This window comes from Electrophorus electricus, chromosome 17, assembly GCF_013358815.1.
Source record: "Electrophorus electricus isolate fEleEle1 chromosome 17, fEleEle1.pri, whole genome shotgun sequence".
In the NCBI taxonomy this organism is placed as follows: domain Eukaryota; kingdom Metazoa; phylum Chordata; class Actinopteri; order Gymnotiformes; family Gymnotidae; genus Electrophorus; species Electrophorus electricus.
In genome coordinates this window covers 3,233,844-3,257,363 of record NC_049551.1, presented here as the reverse complement: position 1 = coordinate 3,257,363, position 23,520 = coordinate 3,233,844, and the positions used below count along the sequence as shown (strand labels likewise).

At 41.8% G+C, this 23,520-nt stretch overlaps 3 protein-coding genes across 5 annotated transcripts; 2 read left to right on the top strand and 1 right to left on the bottom strand.

The window, feature by feature from the left end:
- Positions 1–226: 226 nt before the first annotated feature.
- On the top strand, positions 227–5,906 carry loxa (lysyl oxidase a). Of its 2 annotated transcripts, XM_027006514.2 has the most exons (7): positions 227–1,057; positions 1,175–1,283; positions 1,782–1,919; positions 3,695–3,851; positions 4,095–4,190; positions 4,522–4,637; positions 5,252–5,906. In XM_027006514.2, exons 1-7 carry the CDS (start codon positions 397–399, stop codon positions 5,256–5,258), a joined length of 1,284 nt encoding a protein of 427 aa, XP_026862315.2. In that variant the 5' UTR covers positions 227–396; the 3' UTR covers positions 5,259–5,906. The 2 variants fall into 2 exon arrangements, with proteins under 2 accessions (XP_026862315.2, XP_026862316.2); XM_027006515.2 differs by lacking the exon at positions 5,252–5,906 and having other exon boundaries at positions 4,522–4,641.
- Positions 5,907–6,569: 663 nt separating this feature from the next.
- Positions 6,570–10,582, top strand: snx24 (sorting nexin 24). The gene is made up of 7 exons (XM_027006427.2): positions 6,570–6,761; positions 7,112–7,195; positions 7,793–7,897; positions 8,143–8,237; positions 8,400–8,429; positions 8,727–8,791; positions 9,275–10,582. Exons 1-7 carry the CDS (start codon positions 6,693–6,695, stop codon positions 9,343–9,345), a joined length of 519 nt encoding a protein of 172 aa, XP_026862228.1. The 5' UTR covers positions 6,570–6,692; the 3' UTR covers positions 9,346–10,582.
- Positions 10,583–10,642: 60 nt separating this feature from the next.
- ggcx (gamma-glutamyl carboxylase) lies at positions 10,643–23,493 on the bottom strand. 2 transcript variants are annotated; one of them, XM_027006454.2, is made up of 15 exons: positions 23,257–23,493; positions 22,641–22,859; positions 22,075–22,233; positions 21,436–21,601; positions 21,267–21,345; positions 20,788–20,894; positions 20,299–20,462; positions 19,704–20,005; positions 18,696–18,827; positions 16,367–16,518; positions 15,849–16,018; positions 13,679–13,809; positions 13,127–13,274; positions 12,458–12,662; positions 10,643–11,372 (listed from the first exon to the last, which is right to left on the bottom strand). In XM_027006454.2, exons 1-15 carry the CDS (start codon positions 23,285–23,287, stop codon positions 11,213–11,215), a joined length of 2,325 nt encoding a protein of 774 aa, XP_026862255.2. In that variant the 5' UTR covers positions 23,288–23,493; the 3' UTR covers positions 10,643–11,212. The 2 variants fall into 2 exon arrangements, with proteins under 2 accessions (XP_026862255.2, XP_035391334.1); XM_035535441.1 differs by having other exon boundaries at positions 23,369–23,493.
- Between the last annotated feature and the right edge of the window lie 27 nt (positions 23,494–23,520).

Sequence of the window (23,520 nt, the reverse complement as noted above, 5' to 3'; positions counted from 1 at the left end):
TTCACTTTGCCTCTTGGGATGAACAAGCCAAAATGCCGCACTCTGGAATGGAGTCTACCATTCATTTCTGTTAGAGGAGAAAGGGGCTTTTTTTAAGGTCATGTAGCTCACGTTCACAGTTGCAACAGGGCTTTTCCGTTACCGGAGCTTGTATAACACGGAATCAGAAACTTTAAAAACCAACTCCTCCTCCTGCATGCACTTTGCGCATCGGTTAGCCCCTGCGCAGAGCCCTAAGAGGTTCACGAGATCTTTTTTCGTCATGTAACCTGCGCTTTATATTTTCCGCGGAGTGTATGAAATACAGTTTAGGAGTTTATTGCCCATTTTAACATTTTGAGTAACAATTACCACATTTTAACGGAGAAACCGGAGGTCCTTTAAATAAAACACAGAATGGGTGTACGTTTAATTGACGCCGTATTTTACGCATGTGCGCACATATGTTTATTAGTTTGCATGCTTCAAAGTGCTCAGTCTCAGCGACAGCGAGATTCAAGGCCGGCGAATGCTGGAAGTGCGGCTCTCAGACAGACAATTCAATGGCAGCACAATGGCAAGCTCTTTAGTATTCTGAGCCAAGGATCAGAATATCAGCCACCATTGAAAAGAGACGGAGACCAGCCACAAGTTAGACCAATAGCTATTGTAAGCAACCACCACGCGGCTACGAGAGTCAATGAATCGGCTGGATCTTCACGACCTGGACTAAGACAAGGACCTGCGGGGTCACCGTCCCGCACCATAGCGCATCGGAGTGATTTGCGCTGGTTACCAAGCGGAGGTCGAGAGCGCGCTAGGGGATCCCTCGTCCGTAGAAATCACACTGGAGCCGACCCGCTGGAAACTCGGGTTAACGGCACTGCGCGAAACACAAACGTGAGTCCATCTTCACCAATGAGTGTCGGAGAACGAGAAGAAATGATGGCAGGGGACGATCCTTATAATCCGTACAAATCAAGTGACCCAGACAACCCTTATTACAATTACTATGACACGTACGAAAGACCGCGTTCTAGAGCGAGACCTGGATACGGCACAAGCTACTTTCAGTACGGTAAGGATACCGGTTATTTATCAGTGCATAGAATAGTCTTCAAGAGTAATCCAACTCCAAGTTTTGTTTGTTTTGCATCGCGTGTTGCCTGTAATAAGACGTTTAAGTGTTCCGTAGGCTTGCCTGATCTTGTGGCTGACCCGTACTACATACAAGCCTCCACTTACGTCCAAAGAGTTCCGATGTACAACCTCAGATGTGCTGCAGAAGAAAACTGCCTTGCAAGGTATTAGTGTAAAAGGTATACGGTCTCGAGGCGTGACACGTCTCATAGCAGCCTAACAGATGAGTCATGAGCTGCGCTTTAGCGTTCTCCTAGAGGAAAGACGGTCCTGCAGTTCGAGTTTTATGAAAAGAAAAAGATTTAAGTGGATGTCCTGTGAGGGTTTGAAGGGAGATTTCAGTTGATGGTTTATATGGAAAAATCATCACCAGACAGACTGGTAAAGCAATTAATGATGCAAAACAAAACAGTCACCACAAAAAATATCAAATTGTGCCGCTGACAAAGAGACGTACAAAGAGAGAGTGTGTGAATGAGAGAGACTGAGAAAGAGGGAGGACAAAATTCAGGAAATGTGCAACAATATGTGTTCCTAGTTTCCATGCACAGTTGAAATGCACTCACCCGGCCAAGAAACACTTTCCAAAAGGCCTCTGGGCTGTGGTGAGACTCACCCGGCGTCTGATCTTCTTTATTTGATGTGCTGGTTTTGCCGAGCAGTTCGGCTTACAGGTCGAGTGTGAGAGATTATGACACACGGATGCTGCTCCGATTCCCCCAGCGTGTGAAGAACCAGGGGACGTCTGACTTCCTGCCAAACCGTCCACGCTACGCCTGGGAGTGGCACAGCTGCCACCAGTGAGTATGTCTGTGCCAAACTGTGCCCACCGTGTCTCTTCAATAGGTGAAATTGGCTGTTTGTGTCTGTGGCAGTCTGAAGTATGTCTGTCAAGCATTCAGTCAGGGCCTTGCGCTGCGTGTGGCTGTAACACCGCACTGATGAGCTTTTTTTTTTTTTTTGATGATTTCCTTTTGAACTTGATATTTGTCTTGCCTGACAACAGGGGTACAGTAGAAGTTAATAACAGTACATAATTGAAATAGCTGTGATTTGGAACGTTTAAATGGATTACTTTCAGTTTTGAAGAAAAAGAAACATTGTTCAGCAGGTCTGTGTGTGTGATCTTATCTCAGCTGAACTAATCTCTGATAACAGCAGTGGGAGTTTGGTGCCGGCAGGGTAGGGAGGAATTCTGGAGGAAAAAGGTCTGTGTTCTTGCCTGGGGAAAATCAGTGTGTGTGGAGGCTCCTTCTTTTGGCTCTGCCAGGACCGCTAGCTGCTTGGTAATGGTTCTCCGAGCATAGTTTAGCTCTGAGGTCAGCTCCCTTTCCCCACCATGTATGGTGTACATGTGGCTGAGCTCCAGTGATCACGTTGACACGACATCTGCAGTTAGCTGGGGTGGAGAGACCCTCACGCAGCTCCTATGAGCTCAGGGTAGACCTTCTGTTTACTTAGTCACACATAATAGATGTTTTCTGGCCCAATGTTGCACTAATCCTCAATCATAATGCTGCTCACCATGGCATTAGCCATTTTCTCAAACATGTAAAAACAAGCAAGGTCTTCTTAGTTTATTTTTTAAAGGCATAAAAAGTAATGTTTTTTTATACCTTTGCATAGTTACACAACATCCAGATATCAGCATTTGAGGATGTAAGTTGAAATATGACTGTGGTGCTGTGTACACTTGGCACATTTCCCCAGAGGCACCTGGATCTTTCTCTGGAAGGTTAATAAGAGCATGTGTGTATTTTCCAGAAAAAGACAGGAATCTGAGCAGCTGTTTACATTTAGCTGGTGTTTTCATTTAGCTTACACTATTGCCCATAGACACATAACCCAGCTGTGAAGTTCTGACTCACTCATCTACATAATAGCAGCATATGACTTCACAATCACTGTAAAAGCAGCACATGAAATCACACTGCCACATTAGGGCCACATATTACAACCATGATAATAGAAGCATGTCACGTCACAATCATTGCAAAGGAGCCTCTCCCGTCACCACTCTGACTGATCACTTTATTCTGTACTCTGAAGTACTTACTTCTGTATTCTGAAGTCAGTTGATGGACTGTCCTCTACCCTATCAACACTGTCAACTTTAAGTAGCCTCTTTTATGAGTGAACTAATTTTGACCAAAGGTCAGGTCTTAACAGCTTGGTGTCAATATATGTTTTTACTGAAAATGCACTTGTAAAAGCTTTCTATGCAAACCCTTATGATTACAGCATAAACTGATTTTATATATATATATATATATAAATAAACACCCAGCCATCCAGCATCCAGGTCCTAGACATTTTCACCCTATATTTACCCAGGACTCAGATATGATGTCAAACTCACCTGTCAGTTAGATACATTTTTCAGTGTCAATGTCTAAAATACAGTGTGCTTTTGGAACACTGAAGCTTGTAAATCTATTATATTAGAATTAGGAACACTGAAAATGAGCATAATAGGTCTGTTTAAGTAACACTACTCCTCTTTATGACTAATTCACACTGGGCCTCAGCCAAAGTGCCCTGGAAATGCTTGACTAATCCCTGTGTCCATCTGCAGACACTACCACAGTATGGACGAGTTCAGTCACTATGACCTACTGGATGCCAGCACCCACGCGCGTGTGGCTGAGGGTCACAAGGCCAGCTTCTGCCTGGAGGACACGTCCTGCGACTATGGATACTACAGACGGTTTGCATGCACCGCCCACACACAGGTGACAATGCCCTGATTCTGTCTTCTGACAGGACCTGATGATAATTCATGCTGGTTAACTCATTTTACCAGAAATGTTCATAAAGGAAATGTCCAGAAAATTCACTTTTTCCTTTTTGTTGCAAGAGGAGAGTTTATGTATTTTTATCATTGTTATTATTGTTAATATTGTATTTGCCTCTAAGACTAGATGCAGGTAATAAGTACTTTGGTGAGTATGATGCTGAGCATGTGCGTGTTACAGGGCCTGAGCCCAGGATGTTACGACACTTACAGTGCGGACATCGACTGCCAGTGGATAGACATTACAGATGTAAAGCCAGGCAACTACATCCTTAAGGTATGTGGCACCTCTCCATATTCTGCTTCTTCCCCAGAGAGGACTCTAATGTCTGAATTTCTTTTTACTGCTTTGGCATTTGTCATACAGAGTGGGCTTTGCATAATTTATCCTGTCCTCTCCATAATTACAGAGATAAAATGTTATTGATTTGAAGTCATTGCTTACATGTTGATGTCTCTTTTGTGACTTTGAAGTTCAATAGCTCAATTTAAAAGTAGCATAACATAGGATTACATGCTTTCTGTAATAACATAAAGGCTGCTGTTGTATTGGATATCCAGCAACTAAGTCAAATAATAGTATGCAATCTGTTTTCCTCTTGGTCCAGATCAGTGTTAACCCCAGTTACCAGGTGCAGGAGTCTGACTACACCAACAATGTGGTGCGCTGTGACATTCGCTACACCGGAAATTATGCCTATGCATCAGGGTGTCACATGTCACCGTGAGTGCTGCTTACTTCTGAGTTGTGTGGTTAAGGCTGCTAGACAACCTGCAGACATCACCTACAGATGACCCAGACATCACCTACAGATGACCCAGACATCACCTACACATCACCCATTCACCCAGACATCACCCAGACATCACCCATTCATCTCAATGTAATTTAAACATTTAGGTGAAAATACGCTTCACATTTAAATCTTTTTCATTCCTACTAATTACCATAAAGACATGACTCAAAATCACCAGACCAACCCAGGTTTATTGAAGCCATTTTTAGGCAATCAGGTTTCACCAGTTTATTCTAGTTAGGCTGCTCTACATTCAGGCATTCTTGTCAAACTCATAAGCACTAGAACCGATACTATACTGCTTTACATATCTGAAACATCCATTGCAAATTTAAGTCTGCTTAGTTCATAGCAGCGTATCACAACCTAGTCCTTAATAAATGATGTTCAGCTAACAAATCCAGGATGGTGTATGCTTCCATTACTAGTAAATTATGAGAAATGTGAAAATTGTTGCGCGTACAATAGTCTAAATGCAATAATGGGCAGTAATCAAGCGATTCTAACAGTGCTAATAATGGTGTGGTCTGCTCTCTTTCAGGTATTAAATCACATTCAGCTCTACATCCCGACGAAGGACAGATCACGAGAGACGTTTCCTCAGTCAAAGCTAGTTTAATGTGAGTCAGTGTGAGGAAAAGCAGCATACAGAAAAGTCCGTTTAAAATGCTAATGAGGAATCATATAGAAGGAATATCGCTATATTTCTGTTAGTTATGTTAGGACATTGAAACTGTCACTTAATATTCAGTCCTGTGTTTCATGGGGAGATTTTTGGGGTTAATTTTGACATAATATTGTTTAATTATTTGATATTTCATGTAAATTCTTATAAAGTGTTTTATTAAGAACATAAAAGTTTACCCAAAAAAGTATGTTAGATAACTTCCTGCTGAAGATAAAATGGTTGTTCTGGTGAGAACCATTAACATTGCAGAAAACATGGCTCCTTCAGCAGTGCAACTACCTTCTCAGCTAGTAACAGCCAAAAACTTCATGTTTGAGCAGCTAAGAACTTCACACGGATCCCAGCTGGGGGTACTGAGCTGTGAAATGCTTTAGTGTGCTAAAATGATGGTATCCATGACATTATATTTGTGTATTCTGAGTAGACATTTTTAAAGCTCATATTACTGCAACACGTTTGTATGTATTACAAGAAAATTACTTGAATAAATCACCTTTCATTCACTGGATTAGACTGGAGGCCTTTTCAAGGTTGATGGGGTAAGCAAAAAGAGGAATTAGGCTTTGAACCAGCAGTGAGGATAAATTATTTACACCACAAAGTTCTTCGGTAAGATGTGGATAAGAACATGCTTTAGAGTTTATGCAAATGCAAATGTGTATGGTAGATATGAAGCAGATTTCACTGCTTTAGAACAGAGCCATGCCCAGTCAAAATTCCACATCAAGCTAAAATCCTATCCAGATGTCTCAGCAAAAGAAGAAAAAAAGTACAAACCTGCCGTAACCGCATTATAATTCCAATTTCCATGGTATTTATAGAAACAGCAACTTAACATTTATCACATGAGCATCTTCAATGCTGCCAATACTCCGTCTGGTCTGGTTAAGATACACTACATGCGCCAAATACACTTTTAGTTATGGATGCAGAGGACTGAGATACCGAGCAGAAGGATAGTATCAAGATGACGAGCATCCACTGAAATCCGCGACTCAGTATCAGAGACAGTAAGCCAAGCTCTAGCACTCCAAAGATGGAGCTCGAGCCTTTTCGCCAGGGGCGCTGGATGTGGCGCGCGAACGAGCCAGCGTTCGTGGCGATAGGGGGCAGTATCATGGTCGCCGTAGAGAATTACACACAATTACAGAGAAAAAATCCACCGGAAAACCTTCGCTTGTTTTCGTATCAGCCGCCGCTATCGCTAAACTTCACAGTCGGCGCCGCAGTCTGACTGGTAGGGCGTACATTTAACAGAATACTTCGCACGCTTAACTGGACACACACCTTGACAATGCATCCCATATCGGTGTCAATTCCCTCTTTCCGATCGGAAGACAGTGCGGTGGAAAGAGGCTACACGGTGAGCGGTAACCGCATATTCGGGTTTTTCAGGCTGTGGTTTCGGTGGTTTGGTCGCTCACACACACACACACACACACACACTCTCTCTCTCTCTCTCTCTCTCTCTCTCTCTCTCTCTCTCTCTCTCTACGTACTGCAAAACAGCACACAGCGTGCGGGTTATCTTAATGAACACAGCCTGATATGGGTCTATATACACGAGCATCCCGCGCTGGTGCCTTTGAGATTGTAGCCTTGTGTTTAGATATTGTTTGTTTTAATAAGAGTTGACATCTCGCTTCAAATGCAGGCAGTTGAGAGTTATTGCGTGACATGCAAAATTTGTTCATGAAATTACACTCTTTCCAGGTTTTTAAGATCGAGGTGCTTATGAACGGACGCCAGCACACCGTGGAGAAGCGTTATAGTGAATTCCACGCTCTGCACAAAATGGTGAGGGTTTGGTTTTGTCTTGAGCCTAATTTCTTTCTAAACACGCATAAAAAGACCTCTAAGGACTCCCATCTGAGGTTGAAATAATCCCGTCTAATGTGCCCTGTTTCTGTAGAGCGATGTAAGAAATATGAGCAGCATGGGGAATGTTGAGAGGAACCGAGAGAAGCATTTCTGGCTAAACGCACACATGCAACGTTTTTAAATACATCAGTCTTAATGTACTGATTTAATTATTACTACTGGATCCAAGCAAAAGAACAGTGTGAGTCCGTTTATAATAAGTAGGCTTAGTTTTGTGTTCTTACAACTACGTACGATTGGAATTCATCAGGTTAGGGAATTCTCTGTACCTTTTTTTTGGCGGGGTATTAGGATTAATATTAATCTGTACTGAGAAAACTAAGAAATGTAGAGTTTGGTAACTTGCAGATGTTTGCATATCTGACCCTTAACTGAAGCAGTGGTGTCTGTTAGATATGTACAGTTACGCTTTTACCAACACTTTTTGCACACTTCCGCACAGGGCCGTGTTGGTAGCAACAGAACCCCCAGTTGCCTGCTGATTCAGTTGTTGTTGGTTTGGCTTCCTTGTAGCTGAAGAAGGTTATTAAACCTCCTGAGATTCCCTCAAAGCATGTGAGGAACTGGGTTCCCAAGGTTCTGGAGCAGAGAAGATATGGACTGGAGCTTTATCTTCAGGTACGATGTTTATGTTCAAGAAGACTATGCAAAAGCACTGATCTCTGATCAGCTTCTCTCTCCCTGCACATGATTAAAGTCTACAACACATGAAAGGGCAAAACTGATCCTAGATATCACTTTTACTCTGAGTGACTTTGCACATGATTCCTGCTCATTCACTATTAGCGTTTTAGCTCAGACAGTGGAAAACAACCTTTACTTGCTCCTCCATGATGACTCTCTACCTCTGTGTTTTTCTGTAGACTATAATCATGGAAAATGAGATCCTTCCAAAAATATTCCTGGATTTCCTCAACATTCGCCATTTTCCCTCTCTGCCTAAAACCGAGAGTTGTGGGTAAGGACTACTGCTGACACAACCATGTAATTTGGGATTTTCAGAAAAAGCACTTATGGCGCTACAGAGGCCAGTGCATCTCTATGGACATCTAGTCCAGAAGTCCAGAAAGACATTTAGCTTTTATTGTCCTGGTTGATGGATGTCTCATCTTGCTTTCAGGTCATTTGAAACCGAATCAGAAGAGTCAAGGTATATAGAATCTTTGATTCTTTGACTGTACTCTGAGTAATTTTGTATAGTGCAGAACATAACTGCAGTTGGCATAATGTCTATAGCAGGGTAAATTTAAACTCATTGTGTAAAATCTGCTGACAGAGCTTCCGGACAGGGACATTCATGCATGATGTACTGCCCTGTCAGCTTTTGCCTTTCTAATACAAGTAAATGGAGAACTTGCATGAGTCAGACTGTTCTGTTCTTCTCTCCCTCCAATGCCCCTCCCACTTCTCCTGATTATTTTTGCTCCACCCCCTTCACTCTTCCCAGTAAACTGACGCATCAGCCAGCCTTGCTGTTCCTGAGAGACCCTTATCTACTTCCTGCCACTAATGGTATATTTAACATTTTTAGTTAGTCATTTAAGGTTCGCTGAGGCTCCTCTGCTCCCTGGGCAACAGATTTTAGCAGTGAAAGCAATTTCTTAAAAGTCTTTTCTCTGTGAGTCTCTAATTTTGCACTAATTTTGCAATGTTGTACTTCTCCCAGAATTAGTACAAAGGTGTTTTTTTTTTCCCATTTGCTGTCACGGGAAAACATGAGCTTTCATCGGCTCTGCTCTATTATTATTATTATTGTTGTTGTTATTATTATTATTATTGTTGTTGTTGATTCTTAATTATGAATAATTATCAAGTATTTCTCTTGCCCTATCTAGAGGTGCCTTTGGCACAAATGAAAAATTGTCATTGGTGTGTTTTGGGCCTGCAGGGCTGTTTCTTAGCTACATTGTGTGATGTGTTGCTACACGGCAGAATTTATGGGTTTGTAAACACTTTATGACTTGAGAAATGTACGTGGTCTTCTCTCATTCACAGATACGTTTTCAAGCGTTGTCATTGAGGGTGTGATTCATGGGATATTCTACCCAGACCTACAGCCAAGGTAGACCAGAGCTGCCCCAACACTGAAGAAAAGAGTACCTCAGTTTCATGAACAAAAAGGGAATTTTTTTTTGTGTTCTGAATCATGCATTATGTATTGTACTAACACTACCAGAGACACCAGTGCTTTGGTCCACATTACTGTTGCATGCAAAAGATCCACATTTTTCTCATTACACCCAATTTAAAGATTAGTTACCTTATCAAATATTTGGCCTCGTTGTGCTATTGAACTTGGCCAACATTTTTCATCTTTCAAGGCAGGGCCAGTCAAAATGAATTAAGCACCAATGGCTATTACAATGTGTGACCAAGATCTGTTCATTTATCAGTGATATTTGTGACCTTCGGGATGGGAAGTATTTGCTATTTGGACCAAACATGTTTTTAATGTTGTTAACTGTATAGGTAAGAAGTATCCGTTGAGTCTTTATAAGGAAATTCAGATTTACTGGTGAGGTTAGATTAGCATCATGGCTTACCTCATCTTAATTAACTCTAACTATTGCAAATCGTGTTTATGAAAAAAGGAAACTAATCATGAATTCTATCATTTCATTGTATAAAAATGTAATTATGTTACAGCTGCTAGAAACTGTGAAAGGGAGACAACTGTCATTTTGTATATTTTACTAACCTTGACCTCTCCAGACAATTGTGCTGTCTGGACAGATAAGATACACTGCTATGGAAGAGAGGGAGTCTAAAATGCCTGTCATTTACTTAAGGCCAGTGAAAGGGAGATTTACTGTGCCCTTTGTTGATATGTCATGTGTTCAGCCAATGAGACTGGCTCACTCAGTTCCTCAGTGACACTGTGCTGAATTTTGGTAATTTACTGAACTCGAGAGATGGGTTTTGCTAAGACTAACATTTTAGAAACCCATCGCATGATGACACTTGTCCAAGTGCTTACACAGAACAGTGTTAATGACTAGACACATAAACTAGGCCAAATTGTTTTTCCGTATGTGATGGTGATACCAGACTCAACAAACACTTGATTTAGTTGGAAATTGTAATCCTTACAAAATTGTTCCTTAAGTGAGTATTTTTGACATGACTGACATTGTGATTTTATATGCATCTGCATGGATGTATGTGAAAATTAAGCCATGAACTTTGGAACCCAGGGTTAGTTCATTTGTCTGTACCCAACAGGAGGCACTTTAGCCAGGGAAAGTGATGGCTAATTATGATTTCACTGTTAATATCTTGTAAAACTGACAGCAATAAAACATTACACACTATAAAGGTGGTTGTGTGCTTTTGAGCCTGTTCAAAAAGCTACAAAGAATACTCTTGATTGTTGCTTTTTAATTTAAAATATATATATATACACACACACACACACACATCATATGCTCGCCATTCTAAATGATCAACTAACAGTCAACCCCACCCGTTCCCGTAGGAACTCTGATGTAAACAAATGAACAAAAAGATTTTTTGACGTATCCATTAAGGTTTATGCCTAACAATGCAAACTGAAATAAAATACATACAAAAGGGTGTTGCAGGTACACTGAGGGTACAATGCAGCAGATTCATGGATCTGTCCAAGAGAAAAGTGATCACCTCCTTTCAAATGTTGCATAGTGTAACAGTTAATGTTGAACATTAATTCTTGATATTATTTTCCAATTCATTGACACACCTGATTTTATTTCAGGTACTGATGCACTTAACCACAAGACATGGCTATAGTAATACTCAAAATTGGATTCGTCTCTTTTATTTCACGGCGACTAATAAAAAATAAATCCGAAGATTTAAAACACAGTAATAATAATGACCTTGTCTCTGATCTGCGATGGTCCATGGCACAGCAGCTGGTAGTTTTGGGACTGTCTGTGGTTCGTTGCCATGACGTCACAGCTCCCCATGTCTCGGTTCATCTGCGAGACTTTCTTTTTGGGCGGCTTCCGACTCCGGTGCTTTCATGTTGGCGTAGTCGATCTCACTCCTCAGCTGCTCCAGAGGGGGCAGCCCCACTGCCAGGTTCCTCATTGCAATGGCCGTCATCAGGACACTACCGGCAGCATGTCCAACAGGTCAAACCGACTCAATCTCTAATGCCTCTCTCTTTGTATGCATGTGTGAAATATACATGCTGTAAAATAGTGTTTTCTGCATCACAGGTCATACCCTGTGGCTTCCGTTTTGGGATTGAGGAACTTTTTTAAGTTATTAAAGTGTTTATTCAATGTCATTACACACTCCAATGACACTTTCTGGGATTAATGGAGAATTTGTGCACAAGTGCACTACTGTGCATGAATGTATAGAGACTGAAAAGTAGACAGAGCTTTTGCTCCTTAAGGCCTCCCCACCAGAATTCAAATCCACCTAAAGCAGGGGTTTCTCACTCTAATCCAACCCATGACTAGTCCTTGTTATCACCAGGTAATTAAGGGCTGCAGAGCTCCATAGCTATGTTCAAATTAGCCTACTACATACTATTCATGCACTTATTGGGCCACAAAAAAGTATGCTGTATGCAGTATGCAAACAAAATAAATTTTTCCGCTGCACAAAAGGATGATGGACTACTCCGGCCAAATATTCCAGTACGCAACCAGAACTTTCTTCTTGGTGTACTGCATGCCATCATGCAATGGTTGCGGAACCTTCATACGTCTGTGTCAGTCATCTCTTAGTATTTTTTACATTTGGTGCATACTACTACAGGGACAGTATGCATTATACAGTATATATGGAGTGTAGCGTACAGTATACAGTAGGTAGTAGGCTATTTCAAACATAGTCCATAATTCGGCAAAGATGTGAAGGAAAACTGGACTGAACACGTCTGACCTAGAGTAGTGCTCTTTATTCCCACTGCAGTGAGGGCAGCTCTACACAGTTTAGTGTTTCCTGCCCTATGACACATCTGGTTAATTAATCAGACATCATCAAATTAAACAGTGTGTTAGAGCAAAGAAAACAGTGGTCTGTGGCCTCCTGGATTGCACGGTATAGCCTCTGATATCTGGTGGTGCTGTGTGATTATGACAAACTCATGACAACAGAGTTAGCTGTGATTAAAATCTGTACATTTGTGGAGAAATGAAAATTCCATTTTATCCATAGAGAAGTAAAAAATAGTGCCCTTACCCTCGTCGGATCATGTAGTATTTCTTTGTGGCAAACCGGTCGAACCTTTCGAGCAAGGACGCCTCTCGACGCTTTTTCACTTCTTGCATGCGCTTCTGGCGCTTGAGGAAGAGCCGCACCATGGGGTCAGTGTCGTTGACCTCTGCCACCTCATCATCGAGGCCTGTTATGAGAGGCTGCAGCTCTGGGGGAAGAGGCTCTGTTTCTGGAGGGATAAAAAACATAAAAACAAATGTTTTGGGTCCAAGCTGTGAATAACACTTCTGCACATCGTTTTCCTGGAATTAAAACTTATACAGGAAATAGATCTTCAATATGGAATCTGGGTGTTTCAAATCATGTTGTAATAGCAATTCCAAGAATCATTAATATAGATCTGTATTTTCATGATAAAAGAAGCAATTTGTATCTCTAAAGAAGAGACATATTTATGATGGACTAAATGTCAACTAATTTCACCAGGGGGCGCTAGAGAGTATAATCTCATTTTATAATGCTCCGTGCCATACCTTCATGACTCGAATTCATATTGATTGTTAGAATGTTTGGCTAAATTTAGACTTCAGCTTGTCTCTTAAGCAGGTCCAGCATTCTCTGGGAGTTATACTAGTTTTATGTGGAATTATACTGGTTAAGGGCGCTGATCGCTTGGTGCTAGTGTGGACCCACCCGTCCCATTGCGAACCCTCTCCTGAAGTTCCAACAGCTTGGTGAAGTTCTTCTGCAGCTCCACCTCTGTGGTGTTAACGTATATGTACATGTAGCAGGATGGTGTTTCTGACACGGTGTACACTTTATGGTATGCTCCGGCAGGAAGCTACTCGCACACACAAACAAACAAACACAAAATATCACACATCCATCATACAGCATCCATCATACAGCAGCTATAGGCCCTACTGCTATAAGTTTGTTTGGTCTTTCTCTTGGAAATCTGAAACAAAGGAAGCGTCCAGTCATCTTCAACTTGATCTAACCAATGCCAGCGATTGGCTAGCATCACAATGACTGTTAAAGGGAAAGGAAATAGGACCATACTTCACACCCAGTGAGCAGGGCCAGATAAAAACCTTACTTAAATAATTAACTAATTATACACCTAAATTATTTAATGAACTAGAAATGTTGTCTCAGATGTGTTACTGTATAGAAGCAAAAGCAAAGTTTGTAGAACTATGCCTCCAGGTGTGTTTGATGATGGGGCTTTAAGTGCTGCTTCACCTGAATCTTTTCACCTGAAGTGAGTGTGAGGTTCTTCTTCTCATCCACCATCTCCACCTGCACCTGGCCCTGCAGCACCTGAACACTGGTGTTCCCAAGGTCTTCACTCACATAGTTCTCCAGGTGCAGCCCTGTCAATGGGAGATGCCACAGGTCACGTGGGAGTGCTACAGTTCCCTGCGCCAAATACTCAAGGTGTGCTTTTGGAATGGGTTTTGAAGATAGCAAAACTATACATGTCCCTAGCCACTGATCCCTGAGTTTTAACTGCCTACAAGACATCAAGTCCTGGATTGGTCATAATTTCCTGCAACTGAACAATGGCCAAATGTATTATTATTTATTAGAATCTATCATCACGAGTGCACTGATACAATTGCATATCTGGAGCCCATATCAGTTAAGGCCCAACACTATATCAAATACCTAGGTGTCACATTTGACTGTGACCTAAGTTTTAAACACCATGTTAGCAATGTCTCTAGAATGGCATTATGTCCTCTGCATATCATTGCCAAGGTCAGACATGTCCTCGCTGATAGTAAAAAGCTAAACTTGCATGCGTATCATCACTCCTGCACTACTGCAATGCACTGAGAGCAGCCATCCCAAAGAAACTATTTCAAGCCTACAGAGGGTACAGAATACAGCGGCCAGAGTCCCAGCACACGCAAAGATGACGGATCTTATTATTCCCCAAAGATGAGAGAGTTTATTAATCCCTAAAGATGAGAGAGTTTATTAATCCCCAAAGATGAGAGATTTTATTAATCCCCAAAGATGAGAGATTTTATTAATCCCCAAAGATGAGAGTTTATTAATCCCTAAAGATGAGAGATTTTATTAATCCCTAAAAATGAGAGATTTTATTAATCCCTAAAGATGAGAGTTTATTATTCCCCAAAGATGAGAGATTTGATTAATCCCTAAAGATGAGATTTTATTAATCCCTAAAAATGAGAGAGTTTATTAATCCCTAAAGATGAGAGATTTTATTATTCCCCAAAGATGAGAGAGTTTATTAATCCCTAAAGATGAGAGAGTTTATTAATCCCTAAAGATGAGAGAGTTTATTAATCCCTAAAGATGAGAGATTTTATTAATCCCCAAAAATGAGAGATTTTATTATTCCCTAAAGATGAGAGTTTATTAATCCCTAAAGATGAGAGATTTTATTATTCCCCAAAGATGAGAGATTTTATTAATCCCCAAAGATGAGAGATTTTATTAATCCCTAAAGATGAGAGATTTCATTAATCCCTAAAGATGAGAGAGTTTATTAATCCCTAAAGATGAGAGATTTCATTAATCCCTAAAGATGAGAGAGTTTATTAATCCCTAAAGATGAGAGAGTTTATTAATCCCTAAAAATGAGAGATTTGATTAATCCCTAAAGAACTGCACTAACTACCCTTGTCATTCAGAATCAAGTTTAAAATTCTTCTGCTGAGCCTTAAGGAAGGTCTTTCACAGTCTTGCCCCGCTTTACCTCAGCAGTGTGATTACTAGCCATCAATGCTCAAGGGCCCGCAAATCAAAAGTTTTAATTCTGCAAGAGCTGGTCTGCTACTACTGGAGCTTGACATTGTTCCTGTTTAAATTCTCCCTTAATTACACACTTTCTTTTACTTCCTGCACTTTTAGCTCACTTTTATTTCCTCGAAGGGCAGTAATGTGGCTCCATTCTGAAGCTTACATTTAATTATGTACCCTTCCATTTACTGTACTTTTATTTTATGAACTGGGCAATATCTGTTATATTAAGTGCACCTTTCTTTTAACTATTATTAATAGTTTATTTTCTATAAAACACTTTGTAAACTGTGTTTTAAAAAAAGTGCTATATAAATAAAGTTCATTATTACTAGTACAGCAATAAAAATACAAGTTTGTCTTAAATAAATAGGCAAGATTTTCAGATTGGCTAGAACATCTTTCTCCCTGGAATTGCTTTAGCCAATCAAATTACCACAGATATGCAACAAGGAGGCATTTTTCAATTCCTTTCCTCAGATGTGGTGTACACATCCTGTTCAACGCCACAGAGAATCTCACTGTACATTTATCGCAGTTCCAGATATGTGAGAATCCTCAGTGGTAGGATTCATGCTACATGGGATTAACCACTCTGTACAAGTGTGAGGAGAATGCTACGAGACTGGTGAATTACCTGGGAAATCCGCTATGAAGACCACCTCTGTCTGGTTATCCAAAGACTCCTCAACCTCCTCAAATTTTGTCCTCCATGGGGACAGGTCGACCAGCAGGGGCATGAGCCACGGATTCGGACGGAACGGTGACCAGTCTGCTTTTACAACGTCAACACGTGGGTCAAATATCCTAGACGGGTTGAGATTAGAAAACAATTAGACTGAACGATCCTCTGTTGAATAGTGGCCAGATTTAATGCCCACAGCTCAAAGACCAGTTCTGGCTTATTTTTGTCAGAGAGCATTCATCAGCAGTGAGGTTTTGGACATCATTCTCACCAAGTTCTTTAATCGCTGTCAAAAACCAGTATGGCCAGTAAAAAAAACAAAACAAAAACAGTATCGCCAGTAGCATTCAGTCCCAGTCCTGCTCCACTCCTGCTCCACAGAGCCCTACGTGAGCTGAAACTACTGTGACGAGGTTGAAAGGGATGGAGGGGGACCGAGGGGTGAGACTACAGCAGCACTGGGCCCTCACCTCTGCTGAAAGCGGTCATTAATGGACACCCAGATGTCGAAGTAGATCTCAGGGTCAGTGATGTTGAAGCGGGGGAGGTTGTGGCTCAGGCAGGTGGCGTACTGCTTCAGCATGTCGCCGTGGTCCTTCCACCGCCGAGTTTGAGTGAACACCTGTATTTAGCAAAAAGCACAGCTTCAGTGCAGGCCCTAAAAGATATCGGCAGCTTCAAGGCAGTCCTTAAAAGATACTGACAGCTACAGTGCAGTGCCTAAAGATATCAACAGCAACTTTGTCAAATATTTTTGTCAAAAATGTTTTCAAAATTCTACTACTAAACAAATACAGCCTCTTCCTTCACTGTATCCCTCTTAAACTGTGCGCAGAAAACAGCTTTGTGGAATAAAGTCTTTTGCACAGATGAGATGGAGAGTAACCTATAGCAGATTATTACAGACTGGAAAATACAATTTTATTTAAGATTATAATAATTTGTTTAGTTGCTTTTGGTCCCACAAAATGGCTACAGTGTGTAAACAAACAGGTCCAAATTCCTACATTATTGATCCAATATGTAAAGTTCACCTTAAAGCTGACATTCAGGAATTTAATCTCAGTCACAGTTCTACTTAAAACTCCACATGCTGGACTACAGAGCCAAAAGGCTTGCGTCACTTTCTAGTTACTTAGGGACTACACAATGCTGCCCCACACCTGCCAGAGAAAACAAAACAAAACAAAACATAAAAAACAAACAAAAAAAAAAAAAAGAGTACAGTTGTACAGAACCATGGAACCATACAACACAAGACTACAGAGGCCTCGTGTAGCTTCAGCGCAGGAAGGCAGGTACAAATTCACTGGAACTGAATGTAATATTTTACGCACCTCCTCGTCTCCTGTTAATGTCATGAGACCAGGCATATTTCTCATGAGTTGAGGGGAGAGTTTACTAACCTCACAAAACACAGTACAGGGACAAAGCTCTGGACACTTCCATGTTCCTTTTGTTCTAAATATCTGATTCAGCTCATTAGAACAATATCAAGGCCAAAACCATGCAATGCAGATTCTTGTGGCATGCATGGAATAGATTTATATCCTCTTGTATTAAAATATTTAACACATGAAAAACTACTTCAGCTAAGAAAAATGAATAAGTCAGTGAAAAAGTAGCACACTTGAGTAAATATTTTAACATGTGTTATAGCCGTTACGTTCTCCAACAGAGAACAATGGACCCACAGATGAATTTCTCACCATAGCAAAAGCACACTACAGTATTCTATCAATAAGATGATGCATTTTGGACCTCAGGCCCAGGACCGTCAGGGCTGCTAACCTCATCTCTGCACTGGGTACAGTTAGAAAGCATTTTTCACAGACTCGTCTTTTGCAGTCATCTTTAATCACTTTTGGCACTATCTTTGCTCACCCCTTCTGAACTTGGAGTGAGAGGGAAACAATTACAGAGGCCCTTTCTCCTAGACCAGCTACCTCAATACAGACAATAAGCCATCTGCATGTGTTTGGTCTTACCAAAACATACATACAATAAATCATATATTTAACAAGGATGGTCTTAAGTTGTTTAATTGTCTTATAGACAAGTTTAGTTCGTTTTTTATTTTTTGTATTTAAGATTTCTCTGCTTCCCCACTTCTTAAACACAATCTACCTCCTGGGTTTCATTGCTTTCGAAAGTGAAATCAACACTAAACACGACTGAACTCTGGAATTTTAATTCTAGGAATCCTCTATATCAAGTAAGTCATTTTAAGTGTTTACATAAGGCATATGCTACTATTAATTTATAGGCAAGACCCTTTTCATCATCTATGCAACTCTGCCTTACTTGGCACTTGCATGCAGGTTTTGGACTGGTCCTGTTCTTGATCTATTCTGGTCATATGTTGGCGATAACAAGGACAATTATGCCTTGGTTAAAAACTGTGTTCAAATTATTATAATGGTTGAGAGCTTAATGGACTCCTCTAATTGGACCGTTTAAGTGGGGGTGAGTGTGAGGCAGCCTTTGTATATTTTTGGCTAGTTCTGCATGTACTATTGTAGCAGGGGTAGCGTGTGCTAATGGAGCGAGAGTCATGTGTAGTAATGGAGTGAGTGTAGTGTGCACTAATGGAGCGAGTATAGTGAGTGTAGTGTGCACTAATGGAGCGAGTATAGTGAGTGTAGTGTGCACTAATGGAGCACGTGTCATAAGTGTAATGTTCACTGATGGAGCGAGTATAGTGTGTAATAATGGAGCGGGTGTTGCACGTGTAGCGTGCACTAATGGAGCATGTGTAGTATTTACTAATGGAGTGAGTGTAGCCTGTGTAGTACTCACCCCAGGGTTGAGGTAGCCGATCTGCCCGGTCACTCCATCTTTATAGGTGATTTTAACATGCTGGTGTGTGCGAGAATGAACCATCATATCCCATGAGTAGCCATAGAGACCATTTGTCCAGTTATTGTAACCCTGTGGAGAACAAAGAGTAATTAGACACTGCAGACATCAGCATTCACCCATCAAGTGATGTGTTGCATGTTACAAACATCAATTATATAATATATTAATAAGACCTTATGACATCTAGCAGAAAGTTCCAACATACAGGCTTATTTGATATTAATCAAAAAAATACATTGTGCACATTCTAGCACTTTGGATGTTACTGGTAAATTCCATTTAATAAACAGCTGAATATGAAAAGATATCAAACAAATAACTGATATGAGAATTCCAAATCCAAAATTCTTTAATCCAAACTTTGGGCAAACCCACAGCTTTTGTTTAAACCAATCAAGGTCCCATTTCCCTACCCACAGTATAAAGTAAGTGTGTGTGTGTGTGTGTGTGTGTGTGTGTGTGTGTGTGTGTATGTGTGTATGTATGTATGTATGTGTGTGTGTGTGTGTGTGTGTACTAGTAGACTAAAGGAGGTATTTACTCTCATTGCGAAAGAACGACAGAAATGTCCTCAGGCCTCTAGAACTGTGCACATTCCACATTAAACTGTTGAAAGGGTAATGTGGCACTATGGCAGGACCAACACTGATTTCCCTCAAAAACCAGCTTCATGAAACTGGCTCTCTACAGAATTCCACAAAAAACATACACACTCCTCTGCTGTGCACCTGCCAATTTTACATGACTGTTTATTTGATCTGTCGAAGTCTGCTGTAAAAAGCTATCCCAGACTGCCCTTAAGTAAATGCTGTCTGGCATGTAACTGGTCCCAAGGCCTTTGGTTCTATGGATGACAGTTAAGGTGTCATAGGAGCCATGTTGCATGCAGACAACCTCACAGTGATAGAGAGGAGGGGTAGGAAGAGGAGAAGGAAGAAGAGTGACCTTTGTGATGAAATGGGAGTAAGGCAGGAAAAGCTGCTCTGCAATGTAGACAACGGTGAAGAAGGCAGCCATCTTGTGCCTGAAGCGCGGTGCCGTGGGTTGAGACAATGCTGGGCTCTCTCGCTCTTCAGCCGACCTGTTCGGCGGACTGGGATACACACATGAGGGGCTGGGGCGAGGTTCATCAGAGGTCAGGGGCAGCACAAACTGGAGAAACTCTGGGAAACGCCCGAAAAAGCGTCTGGGCCAGTCAGCATAGCAGAACAGAGGGCTGGTGGCCAACATGGTGTAGGGAAACATTCCTGTAGATAAACACACACATATGTTTTATATTTTAAAAAATTTATCACACACACACACACACACACACACACACACACACACACACAGTCCTTAGTTCAGTCTGTAGTTTTTTTTTTTTAGCCAACCAGAATCAACTCTAAGCATGAGGTACTTCAGGAGTGGTAAGTTGAATCGTGTGTAGTAACTACACAGCATGCTATTGGGATTCTCCAGGTCTGGAGGACTCCGCTGCACTTCATGCTTCTGATGTGGGCTGTTTAAGCAGTTTCACTCCGTGCGTCAGGACTCTTACCAATGCTGAACAGCTGCGAGTTCATACAGTGGAAGTAGGTGACGAAGATAATGGCGGCAGGACGCGTGACATCGAAAAACAGGAGGTAGCCGGCGGTGAGGTCCAGGATGAGGCCTCCACCGTGAACCACCATCAGACTAACCAGCTCCACGGGCAGGATCACCCTGACACACAACAGAGTGGCAACAGTAAGTCACACCGCTAGCCTGCACATATATGACATATATGGGGTTCCCTGCCCCCTCGTGGGGACCCAGCATAGTGCACTTTTTTGTGCTTCTGTTGTTTATACATGTGACTCATAAAATGGTTGATCATGTAAGGAAAAAAAAAAAAACTACACAGATAGTTAAGAGGTTCTGGATTCAGTGCTATGAGACCTCTAGCGGCCTCTCATACACCTGTACAGGTAAATAAAGGCCTGCAGGCTGCATGTTTAATACAGGTATTAAACCTATATGTCTAATACCAATATATTGTCTGACTTACTTGAAAGGGTCAAACAGCCAATGATGAGCCAGGTACTTCATGGAATACCCTTCCACCCAATCAGCATCCAGCTTCTTGACCCCAGCAATGAAATACACTATGAAGATCTGTCAAAACAAGTATTCAGGCAGTGGAAATTTATGATATACGTACTGAAAATGACAAATTACATCTTTTTAAAGAAAAAAAGTTATTTGATGACACACCCAAAAAGACATTATTTAGCATCTACCACTCCTTTAGGGATACATATAATAATACCCTTCTCATTATGAAAATCCAGATAAAGAGATATCTATGAAACTAGAAGGCCCAAATGAAACAGAAAAAGGTATATCATGACATTGCATGTTACGGTCAGAGGTCACACTGTAGACAGTGAATGACATGTCCACTGTATGCAGAGCAGTATAGAGTGTAGCATGTGTGTGGTATGCATGTTAGCTTTATTTACTAAAGCACAAACCAAAATGGCATACCTGAGCTCTCAGTATGGTGTAATTCCACAACGGCACGTGTGCGTTCCTCTTCTTGGGGTTACGGAGTCCATCTATGGCCCTGTGGGACAGATCACGCAGTGGCCAGTAAGACCCCCTCTCTTTATCTACATTCACCACAGAGTCGCACAGGACCTGGCCGTCATCTCACCAGTATCTGTTTGCATCCATCAGCGTGAGCTGGAACCCAATAAGCCCATACAGGTATGAGTGGTTGTTCCAGGCGGTTTTGTCCAGGAAGAATATGTACCAGTAGGTGGAAATGAACATGAGGCAGGAGAGGCGGTAAAACCAGCCGAGCATGATGCCAACAGCACCTGCACACACCCACACCCACACACAGGTGAATCAAATGTCTAATCTCGGGGTCTTTACTGAAGCTTTTCAGCTGAACACCAAGCACATGGGGCTTGTGGTCTGTGTTCCTTACCACGGGTTAGAGCTCAGAACGGCTCAGCATTCTCACTGTTTCAACACATCACATTCATCTGACTCACCTGTAAGTAAAAGGGGTACTGAAATCTGGACCTTAATTCCAAACCTGGCCTGGACTTTGCAATCACTGGCCGTTCACTAAAGATTTATATAACAGGTAGGCCACACCTGACTCAGATAAAAGGTGAGAACCTGTAATGATTTGGTTAATACTCTAATAATCTATCAGCTCATGATCAAGCCCTTTATGAGTTAAAGGAGCCGTGCGGGAGCAAGGACGCCCCTAATCTGCACAGTGCTGTGAACCTCCTGGACTGGAAGTGAACAGCACCCATCTCTGAATAACCTCACTCACCGAGAAACATCACTAGGTAGACACAGTACATCCAGTCCATAGGGAGAGGCTCCAGGAAGTTGAATAGGGGGAAGCGGCAGATGGGTGCCCCGTCCAGGTACTTGTAGTCCAGGTGACTGAGCCCACGCTCCTGGGTGATGTCCACAGCCATCAGCATACCTGTGAGAGTGGAGTGTTCAATAGCACACTTAACCAAATCAACCTGGGAAATCCCACACCAAACACCAATCAACACAAAAGTCCTGCTTTAAAGTCCTGTAAGACTTTAAAGCATTCTGAAAAAGAATTCATTAAAGTCCTGTAAGACTTTAAAGCATTCTGAAAAAGAACTAACCTGACAAAATGAACTGGGGGAGAATGACGACCCATGAATGCACACATATGACACACTAACCCAATATCTGGTTCTGTTTGTGTTCGCTGAGGAAACCTGCCCCATGTCTTTTCTCTGCACTTCCACGCCAGTCTTAATCATGCTGGTTCCCTTCATGACACCCAAAAACGTGACACTACTGCCCTGGACGGACGTGGCTTTGATATGTGACTTTATGCAAATTACCACTCACCGAACAGGCAGCGGAAGATGCCCAGTGAAGCAGGATCAGTCGGCCGATTGAGGAGACACACGAACCGATGCCATGATGACAGGTCCTCCTTCTCAAAGCCAAACAGCCGTTGCATTCGGCTTCTGGAATGCATCGCCTCGGCGGGTTCTTTGGCTGTGGCTGACTCGGCTTCTGAGCCGCCTCTACGCGGATTTTTGGACCGCTCAACGTACGAAGCACCTGTAATTACAAATGTAATATGGAAAAAGAAACAACTGAGTTTCACTTCCAAAAGTTGCAATTATTCTTGCAGCATAATCACATCCTTACAGAAAAACATTGACTTTGAAAAATTCATCATCATGCTGAATGTAGCTTTTTTTATCTGAGTTGTCATCTCGGTAAGATACTATTACTAAAATGACTGAAAATTACTCAAATAACACAGCTACGCATACAAGCAAACTGAAATTCAGCCCACACACATACACATATGAAAACAAAGTCATGCAAATTACGTCCAATGTGTTAGTCAGTGTTAATGGCGAAAAGGAGCAGATAAGGTAATGATCAGTATGCAGACAATAAGGTTATTTTATTCTGCCCAGACCCCGTAGATGCGCTGCTGTTCAAATACCTGCAGCCGTGTCGCGCACACCTGCTTCCATCCTCTAAAACGATGAAACCACGCAGCAGCCTCGACAGTAGCAATGCTGGCGTGGAGCCTGCAAAACCCTAAACTCGCTCACCGTGTAGAATGGCTGCTGACACGTAAACACTACGACCACCAGCTACGTGTCCGCCAGCGGCACACCGAACAAACTCCGCGATTCCGCAAGACAGCTACCCAGCCAAAGCAGGAAGACATGGGACTGCGCACGCATTGGTTGTTTCCGAGTGC

Coding starts and splice junctions, on each gene's coding strand:
- loxa (XM_027006514.2), top strand. CDS start 397: ATGGGTGTACGTTTAATTGACGCCGTATTTTACGCATGTGCGCACATA. Junction 3,852..4,094: donor CATGCACCGCCCACACACAG/GTGACAATGCCC, acceptor TGCGTGTTACAG/GGCCTGAGCCCAGGATGTTA. Junction 4,191..4,521: donor CAGGCAACTACATCCTTAAG/GTATGTGGCACC, acceptor CTCTTGGTCCAG/ATCAGTGTTAACCCCAGTTA.
- ggcx (XM_027006454.2), bottom strand. CDS start 23,287: ATGGAAGCAGGTGTGCGCGACACGGCTGCAG. Junction 20,006..20,298: donor CTCGCAGCTGTTCAGCATTG/GTAAGAGTCCTG, acceptor GTTTATCTACAG/GAATGTTTCCCTACACCATG. Junction 16,019..16,366: donor AATGACCGCTTTCAGCAGAG/GTGAGGGCCCAG, acceptor CAACCCGTCTAG/GATATTTGACCCACGTGTTG.
- snx24 (XM_027006427.2), top strand. CDS start 6,693: ATGCATCCCATATCGGTGTCAATTCCCTCTTTCCGATCGGAAGACAGT. Junction 6,762..7,111: donor CGGTGGAAAGAGGCTACACG/GTGAGCGGTAAC, acceptor CACTCTTTCCAG/GTTTTTAAGATCGAGGTGCT. Junction 8,430..8,726: donor ACCGAATCAGAAGAGTCAAG/GTATATAGAATC, acceptor CACTCTTCCCAG/TAAACTGACGCATCAGCCAG.